Here is a 9,868-nt window from a genome sequence, read left to right on the forward strand (position 1 = left end):
TCTCTCAGAGTTCAAGCCCCCTCGAGGCCATTCTGCTCTACACCCACATGGAGAAATCCTCCGTGAAGCCCGACAGCTTCCCCTTCCCCTTCCTGCTCAAGGCGTGTTCGCGGGTCTCGACGGTTTCCATGGGGAATCAGGTGCATGGTCGCATTATAAAATTCGGGTTTCAGTCCGATGTGTTCACCCTCATCCACCTGCAGCGAGTTGCGACAGTTTAGAGGCTGCCCGCCAACTGTTTGGTCAAATGTCTGAAAGAGACGTCGTCGCTTGGTCGGCTCTCATCGTCGGGTACGCGAGGAGGGGAAGGATAGAGGATGCACGTGAATTGTTTGATAGGATGCGGGGCAGAGATTTGATCTCCTGGAACGTCATGGTCACCGCGTACTCGAAGTGCGGCAACATGGAATCGACGCGCCGATTATTCGACGACATCCCTCTGAGGGACGTCGTGTCATGGAACGCGATAATTTTCGGCTACGTGCTGCGTGGGGAACACGGTCGAGCATTGGAGCTGTTTGAGGAGATGCAGCGGGCGGGGGAGACTTCTGATGAGGTTACCATGTTGAGCCTGCTGTCAGCTTGCGTCGATGCCGGCGCGTTAGACATTGGGGAGAGGATTCGCGCCCCGCTAGAAGGCGCTGCAGTGAATGGATTGAGCGTCGTTCTGGGCAATGCTCTCATAGACATGTATGCCAAGTGTGGAAGCGTAAAGGATTCAGTGAGAGTGTTCCGGGAGATGCGCGAATGAGACGTTTTTTCCTGGAACTCGATCATCGGGGGTTTGGCATTTCATGGGCATGCTGAAGAGGCCCTCTCTCAGTTTCAGGAGAAGCAAAGAGGAGGAATGATAATTAGACCCAATGAGATCACGTTTGTTGGTGTTCTTGCTGCTTGCAGTCATGCAGGCAAGGTAGAGGAGGGCCGTCGATGGTTCGACCTTATGAGAAACGAGTACAGAATCGAACCGAACATCAAGCACTATGGTTGTATGGTGGACATCCTTGGCAGGTCTGGGCTCCTGAAAGAGGCCATCGACTTCATAGAGGGGATGACATAATCCGATCATCTGGAGGACCCTTCTTGGTGCGTGCAGGATTCACGGGGACGAAAAAGCTTTTGAAACTCAGACCAGATCAAAGTGGGGACTATGTATTGTTGTCAAATATGTATGCATCGATAGGCAGATGGGATGGAGCAGAGGTTAGGAAGTTGATTGGGGGATAGAGGGATGAAGGAGCTCGACTATAGTTTAATAATAGTAAACAGTGAATTGTTTCATTTCTTGATGGATTCAAATCCTCCACGAAAAATAAATTCTTGATCCAGATGAACATTTACCAACTTTGTGCATTGATCTAAAGACATTGTTCAGGGTTGGGCTTCCAAAAATCATGACCATACTAAAGAAAACGATGGAGAGAGGAGAAGAAGCACAACAAGCACACACCGTGGTTTTATCGATGTGACCTACGTCCATGATCTGAAAGTCTCTCTCTACCTTAATCTATTCATCAGTTCTCTCATATGTTTTATACAAACTGAACTGAGTAAGATCAAGAATAAAAAATTTAAAAGGCAAGGACATTGATCCTTGATTATCGACTTCTTCATCATCATCACTGCCATTATGAAAAACATGCGGAATTGCCTTAGACGTGTCTTCATTTCCTTAATTTGTGATGGCCACACGTTGGCAATGTTGGCACTAGTTGTCTCTTTGATTCCCTTGAATGCATCAGTCTTACCTTGTGAGACACCCTTGTTTGCTTGCTTTCATTCTTGCCAACGTGAAGGCTTGCCACTAGGGATGGCAGTGGACCGGGGGAAAGCGGCTCCCGCCTCGCCCTGTTTGGACCGGGGATAGAGGGCATGAAACGGGGATGGAGGCGGGGATGAAGGTTAAAATTCATCCCCGTGCGGGGATGGACCGACACTTTCCCCCGCCCCACCCCGCTCCGCCCCGCCCCGCCCCGCCCCGCCCCGCCCCATATTACTAAGACTCTAAGAGACCTTGAATCAAAAAATAAACCCTAACCCTATGTTTTATCCGTCGGAGTTGTCGCCTCTTTTCCTTCCCCATCTGCATTCTCATTAGAGCTGGGCCGTTGACCACTGTTGGCCGATGCCATCTCTCCCTCCTTCCTTCCTTCTTCCCTCACTCCAACTCTGTCGACGTAGAGCAGGATCCTATCGGTGACATCGCGCTTGGGGAAGACGATGAACTTGAGGTTTCCGCGACTGCGGTCGACGACGAACCTGAGGAGCTTCACGAAGTTGAGGACGATCCGGGTTGATCCTTGGGGGAAGAACCTACGGAAGAGGCACTCCCATGCGTGGAGGTCGAGCGAGGTCCAACAAAGAGGGTTGAGGGATGCGGCACTCCAGGGGCGACAAACCAGCGGCACGCTCAGCAGCAAGTCCTCGACGTCGAGCTTTTGGAAGATGCCAAACCACAATGGGGCGGGGGCGGAGCTGACCCCCACACCATCGCCCAGAACATAAGCTCTGCCCTCGCCTAAATGGACTACAGGGGCTCTGTCTCCATCTTTGCTTACGGAGACACCAATCACATCCCCGCTGTCGTCTAGCATCGGCGTCGCCCTCAACCACGTACTCGCAGGTATCCTTTTCTCTCCTCCTCGATTTTGATCACCGTCGTTGGTTTCCTTTGCTATTTCTATTTGCTCTTCTCCCACCTTTGGTTCCTCTATCATCTTACCGATTGATCGGATCGATCGGCCGAAACATCGAAAAACCCCAAACTTATGTCGCTTGGTTTTGCTTCACCCGCTTCTGTTCCATTCTTTGCGGATTAGATGCGCGAAGCCATGGTGTCTGGTGCATGGTCGTTCTTGCGTGGGTAAAATTGCGGAGGTGGAGGCGGAGGTGGGGCGGGGATTGGGAACAAGGCGAGGGTGGGGCGGGGGTGGGGACGGGGACGAGGCGGGGGTGGGGACGGGGATTAGTATTTTGAGATGGGGCGGGGGTGGAGGTCCAAAGTCCCCCCCACCACGGGGATGGACCGGGGCTGGAGGTTGAATTTTTTAGACGGGGCGGGGGTGGAGACCCTGTCCCTCGCCCCGGTCCACTGCCATCCCTACTTGCCACAGTGAGCTCATCATTAGCTTTGTTGCCATGGTGAGAGCTGACTTTACCATCGTGAAAGCTTGTCATGATGAGCTCATTATTAGCTTTGCTGCCATAGTGAGAGCTGGCCTTACCATCGTGAGAGCTTGCCATGGTGAGCTCATCCTTACCTTTGATGCTATGGTGATAACTGGCTTTAGCTTTGTTGTCATGGTGAGAGCTGGCTTTACCATTGTGAGAGCTTGCCATAATGAGCTCATTATTAGCTTTGCTGCAATCGTGAGAGCTTGCCATAGTGAGCTCATCCTTACCTTTACTGCTATGGTGAGAACTGGCCTTACCTTGTGTCAAATTCCTTGCCATAGATAGGTCCTCCTTACTCTTGTTGCCATTGTGAGAAGTTGCCTTATCTTGAGCCAATTTTCTTTGCGTGTGATTCCTTTCAGATTCAATTATGCTTTGTTTGAGAAAGCACATGTGAGCACGTTCCTATGTCTCAGCTGAATTTGAATTTTTTCCTTGAAATTGTTGATCCCAATCCAAAACACTTTCCAAAATTGAAGTGATCTTATTACTCCCCCTCAAACGATGTTGAGTACAGAGGCTGAGTTTGTCTTGTAGAGCAATGAAGTTGAAGGCTTGGTGAATATGTCTGCAAGTTGTTGTTTTGATGAAACATACTTAGTGACCAAAGTTTCTTGAACGACTTTTTCATGAACATGGTTAAAACAATTTGAATGTGATTGGTTAGGTTTTGAAAAAGCGGATTTGCTGACATGTGGAGATGTTATCACAATGAAAAAGTGGCACATTGAATAAAGGATTCTCTATATCCTGAAGAATGAAGGATATCCATGTGACTTTTGAAACAACGGAGGCCATGGATCTATATTTAACTTTGGAATTAGATTGAGCCACTGTACTTTGCTTCATAGCACTCCATGCAAAGAGATTGCTGCCAATTAAAGCAAAGAAGCCAGTGGTAGATCGTCTAGTGTCTGGGCATCCAACCCAATCCGCATCAGAAAAAGCATGTAAATACAATGTGCTTTGCTTTAATATACGCAACCCAAAGTCTACAGTTTCTTTGACATATCTGAGAATCCGTTTAATAGCTTGAAAATGATCAATTGTGGGATTATGCATGAACTTGCTAACATAATTAACACTGAAGGATATTTTGGGTTGTGTAATGGTCAAATACTGCAAAGCACCCACTACACTTTTGTACATAGTAGGATAATGGAATTTTTCAATGAGAATAGATTGATGTTTTGGGGCCATAAGATTAGCAATGGCCTTACAATCTTGCATTTGTGCCTACTCCAAAAGATCCTTGGCATATTTTTTTTTGACATAAGAACATTCCTTGGTCATTGTAGTTGACTTTAATACCTAAAAAAACGATGACGTCCCAAATCTCCTACTCAATTTTTTCAATAAATCCTTTTATAAGCAAGGTACTGCTCCCCATTAGTATCATATCATCGATGTATATGAGAAAAATAAGAGTTTCACAACTTCTATGACTAAAAAAACATTGATGGATCAGCCGTACTACAAAGAAAACCTAAGTTTGCAAGAAAAACACTTGGCCTATGAAACTAGACCCTTGAGGCTTGAGCTCATAGAGGGTCATTTTTAATTTGCAAACATGCTGTGGATTGTTGACATTTTCAGATCCTTGGGGCTGTTTCATGAGAACTTCTTTCAAAATCCCGTGAAGAAAAGCATTTTTAATGTCAAGTTGGGGAATGTCCCACCTTTTGACAGTAACAACAATAAGGACAGTTCTAATACTCTTAGGTATTATAACAAGAGTGAATAACTCATAGAAAACTATGCCTTTAATTTGAGTAAAACCTCGCGCAACATGACAAGCTTTGAAACGATCAAGGGCCCATCAGGTTTTAACTTAACCTTGTAGACCCACTTTGAGCCTACAACATTATCATTGGCTCTCTTTGAAATAAGATCCTAAGTATAGTTGGCTCCATCTCTTTATCCATGGCTGCCTTTCATCTTGAATGAGAGAGAGCAGCCTTAACGTTCCGTGGTTCCTTAGGAATGGTGGTTACTTGGTCATGCAATCAAAGGTGCTTGAGATTTCATTTAAAAATCTCATGCATGGACCTAGTGAGAGAACCTGATTCTCATAGTTGGTGTTGTGATTACGGCCAATCTCTGATTGAGAGGCTGGTGCTTAATTGTTAGCAATGTTGACCCGAGTTTGAACATTCGCATTGGCATTGAGTTCATTCGAAGGTGCCAATGTTTTACTGATTTCGCGAGTAATGCCTTGACCCTCACTTTGATCAGGCATGGCATACTCTTGTGGTTGTTGTAGCTCATTTTCAGTCGCGTGTTCACAACTGCTATGAACAACATTATCGTGGACAACATGACTTGTGATCGATTCTTGTGGCTGTTGTGACCCATTTTCAGCCGTGTGTTCACAACTGTTATGGATAGAATTATTATGGACAACACTTTAACAAATGTTGTGAGATTTAGTTCAACAATCTTGATTTTTAGGACATGAAGGCCTAATGTCAACATTAGAATCGTTGTTGTTGTTGTCATTTTTGTTAGTGGCATCATCATACGAACCAGGATAAGAACTAAGCCCCCCCCTCAACATTGTCATTTTTAAAAAGAAAACCAAGTTCTTGAAATGGTAAACTGAATTCGTTATAAACATGTCAAGAGATATATATTTTCGTACATGCACTTGTAACCTTTATAATAAACGCTATATCTCAAGAAAACACATGCTAAAGTCATGAGTACAAATTTATTTTTGTAATAATCGCACAAATAGAGAAAACATTGACTTTCAAAAACACAAAAAAATGAATAATCAGGCTGAATACAGTGAAGTTTGAAATAAGGTGATTCATTTTTCAAAGACGATGAATGTAATCGGTTTATTAAAAACACACGGTAGAGAAAGCCTCAACACAAAATCTTTTTGATAAGTTGGCATAAAAAATCATAATGAGACCTAATTCGATAACATTTCTATCCTTTCGTTTAGACACCTCCTTTTGCTCGGTAGTCTTAGGACTTGAAATTTGATCTTTGATTCCGAAATCATCTAAATACTTGATAAAAATGCTGTTGATATACTCACCGTGCGGACTGAAAAACTTGATTTTTTTCTCAAATTGTTTCTCAACAAGTTTATGAAAGTGTTTGAAACAATAAAAAAATTAGATTTTTTTTTCATAGGATAAAACCAGATAAAATGAGAGAAATTGTCAATAAAAACAACATAATATCGATAATTTTGTCTCGATAGGATAGGCGCGGGTCCCCATAATTTGAAATATGTTTTGGCAAGAGGTTCAAGACTTCTACTTTCAGACTTTTCGAAAGGAATCTTAGACAATTTTTCAAGTTGACAACTAGAACAAAAAAACTTTTTATTGTTGTCCTCAGAAAAATAAAAGAAATTCTTCTTCTTTAAGAGACAAACTTTACCAATGTTGGGATGCCCAAGACGTTTGTGTCATTTTTCCCCAATGGTGCGCTTGAATCAATTTGCAAAATAAGCTGAATGCCCTTGCTCCAACGTGTAGAGGCTTCCTTTTCTATTCCCTGTCGCCACTACTGGATCCGTTGCCTTATCCTTTGTAACACAACCAAAAGCAGAAAATTCAAACACATGGCAAATATGTAGTAAGTTGGTTGATATATAAAAAATCTTTTTATTTTTATTTTTTATTTTTTATTTTTTATTTTTTATTTCTGGGATATATAAAAGATTTCTCAAGGGTGATGAGCAATTTGGGTGTCACTAATATGAGAAATATTTAGTTTTTCTCCGTTTTTCACCATAACACAGTCATGACAAACATATCCTTTTAGATTAATCAACTTACAAATATTACTTGTCATGTGAGCACTAATACTGGTGTCTGAAAACCATTATGAGCCTTGAATATCGGCTATAGTCAGGGCAACAATAGCGTGAGGGATCTTTTTGGATTGAAAAATGGTGTGAGTTTTATGAAAACACTTTTAAACAATATTTTTAATTAAAATCAAGTGAAAGCCATACACCAAAAATATAAAAATCGGCTCGCATGAGTGGTGGACTCTGGGTTGATCTCAGGAAACGGGAATACTTTGTATTCAACACACAATCTGACTACTCTTTATTGCCAAAAAATACAAATTAATTAATTGAATTAATAAGGGAAGAGAGTGCATCCCTCTGCGGAGGACTTTAAACAATAATTAACAACCTTATTACAAACCCAAATAATTGAAATAAAAATAAAATAAAAGCCTAATCTAAAACTAAAAGAAAAGGTCTTCAGTGCTCGAGTCTTCTTGTCCCTTCTTGATTGATTTGATTCTCTTTATCCTTGCCCTGTGTACCCTTTAGGTAATTAGTTTGAACACTTTTATATGGTTTACTAAAGGGCTCCTTGAGGGCACAAAAAGGGGCTCACCGCACGTCCAATCGCTTCCTGTAGAAATCACAAACACAAAACGAAGCACAAATGAACAAAAACTAGACAAAAACTAACACTTAATTAAATAAAAATCAACAAAAACACATATCTAATAACAACCTACTAAAAGACAAATTAGTGAAACTACCTAACAACTTGCGTAACAAATTCATAAACTAACTATGCTACTTGAAATTGAATGTAGAACTAATTAAATCTGAGACATTAAATTGTATAAATGAATTAATCTATGAACTAACAACTAATTAATAGACAACTAATGAAATGAACCATTAATAAAATAAAATAACTAATAAAATGCAACAACATATACTATCAATTACTATTAAAGAAAACATGTTAATAAAGTAGAATGTATGACTAAACAATTAATGAACTAACACTACAACAGAGCAGTAGATTAGCGACGACCACCTTTCGTCGCTAATCCGTCGCTAACCATGTTAGCGACGGATTAGCGACAACGCGGCGACAGTATGCTTACGTCGCGAATATTTCGACGCTAACTGGCGACGGAATTATTCCGTCGCCAAGTCCGTCGCTAATTGCGACGGAATAACGAGCGCTATATTCCGTCGCCAATCCGCCGGTACTAAACGGCGACCACGGCGTGGCGACGGATTTAATTCCGTCGCTAAGCCGTCGCTAGATTAATATGAATAGCGACGGAATCATCCGTCGCTAATCCGTCGCAAAAACGAAAAAAAATCAAAAAAATTTTATTTAAAAATTAATTACGGAGAACTGTACAATTTATATTTCCTGTACAATTTATATTTCCTGTAAATAAAAAACAAACCACACAAAAAAATTCATATAACAAGTATCTATAATAATTAATCGTTCCACCTTAAAACTAAGAAGTTTAATTATTTACAATTCAACAATTACAATTAGGAAAAATAAAAAAAATAGAACTTCTTCAACACAGTCCTCTAATCATCGCCAAGATTTTGTGCGTCTTCTTGTTCATTGTCTTTATCTGTCCCTTCAGCTCCACTACCCTGATTATCGCTAGCAGCCTACACAAGAAAAGAACAGTCAGTATTGATAAACAAAATATAATGAAATAAATTACACACTATATGTGATTCTATCATGTGCTCATGTGTGATCTAAGGCAATAAAAAAACTCTATATGTGATTCTATCATGCTCATATGTGTGCTAAGGCAGTCAAAAAATTGAATATGTGATTATAGCATGTTCATATGTGTTCTAAGGCATATAAAAAAACTCTATATGTGATTCTACCATGCTCAGATGTGCTTTAAGGCAAGCAAAAAACTATATATGTGATTCGATCATGCTCGTATGTGTGCTAAGGCAGTAAAAAAATTGAATATGTGAATATAGCATGCTCATATGTGCTCTAAGGCAGGCAAAGCCAAAAATTTTATATGTGATTCTATCATAAATGATATATAACATGTTCATATGTGTTCTAAGGCAGTTAAAAAACTCTATATGTTATTATAGCATGTTCATATGTGTGCTAAGGCAGTCAAAAAACAGAATATGTGATTATAATATGCTCATATGTGTTCTTAGGCAGTAAAAAAACTGAATATGTGATTATAGCATGCTTATGTGTTCTAATGCAATCAAAAAAACTTTATATGTGATTCTATCATGCTCATATGTGCTCTAAGACAGACAAAAAGTTAAATATATATATATGTGATTCTATCATGCTCATATGTGTGCTAAGGCAGTAAAAAAATTGAATATGTGATTATAGCATGTTCATATGTGTTCTAAGGCATCTAGAAAAACTCTATATGTGATTCTACCATGCTCAGATGTGCTTTAAGATAGTCAAAAAAACTATATATGTGATTATACCTGAGAGGGACCTGGAATCGAAGATCCCCTATCCTGAACAGCGGCCTTGATCTCATTTCGGAGAAAGGGGGCGACGGTGTATTGGAAGTAGTTATTCAGTGATTCATTAATGATCTCGCGTACATCATCACCGGAAAGAATAGTCGGCTGCTTGGAGCTTATGTCGGCGCAAGAAGTTGGTGAGCCGTAACTGGAAGAACCAATAACTGGTGAAGTGTTCATATTACTCCCAAACCCGAACACGCGACCTTTTTTGGGTTCACCTGCTGCAGTCACCCATGCTGTAGGATCAAATGATGGATGCTGAGTAGCGTCTTCACCATATCGCTCTACCATTTGTTGCTCATATGCCTCCTACAAAATAATGTTTAAAGTATTCATTAATAATTAATGATAACATTATGATGACTTGCATATATATTGCAATGATTATTAATAGAATTAATACAT

At 40.8% G+C, this 9,868-nt stretch overlaps 1 protein-coding gene and 1 pseudogene across 1 annotated transcript; one reads left to right on the forward strand and one right to left on the reverse strand.

Moving 5' to 3' along the window:
- The first annotated feature begins 247 nt into the window (after nt 1–247).
- On the forward strand, nt 248–1,269 carry LOC149816221 (pentatricopeptide repeat-containing protein At5g15300 pseudogene; annotated as a pseudogene).
- Nucleotides 1,270–8,284: 7,015 nt separating this feature from the next.
- On the reverse strand, nt 8,285–9,642 carry LOC149816222 (uncharacterized). The gene is made up of 2 exons (XM_089988018.1): nt 9,419–9,642; nt 8,285–8,596 (listed from the first exon to the last, which is right to left on the reverse strand). Exons 1-2 carry the CDS (start codon nt 9,638–9,640, stop codon nt 8,510–8,512), a joined length of 309 nt encoding a protein of 102 aa, XP_089844144.1. The 5' UTR covers nt 9,641–9,642; the 3' UTR covers nt 8,285–8,509.
- Nucleotides 9,643–9,868: the final 226 nt, after the last annotated feature.

Source organism: Nuphar pumila, chromosome 14, assembly GCF_984573655.1.
Source record: "Nuphar pumila chromosome 14, dmNupPumi1.hap1.1, whole genome shotgun sequence".
Taxonomy (NCBI): Eukaryota; Viridiplantae; Streptophyta; class Magnoliopsida; order Nymphaeales; family Nymphaeaceae; genus Nuphar; species Nuphar pumila.

What these genes read in the sequence shown, in the direction of transcription:
- LOC149816222 (XM_089988018.1), bottom strand. Translation starts at nt 9,640, where the DNA reads ATGAACACTTCACCAGTTATTGGTTCTTCCAGTTACGGCTCACCAACT. An exon ending in CGATTCCAGGTCCCTCTCAG is followed by an intron (nt 8,597 to 9,418) that starts GTATAATCACAT and finishes TTTCTTGTGTAG; the next exon opens with GCTGCTAGCGATAATCAGGG.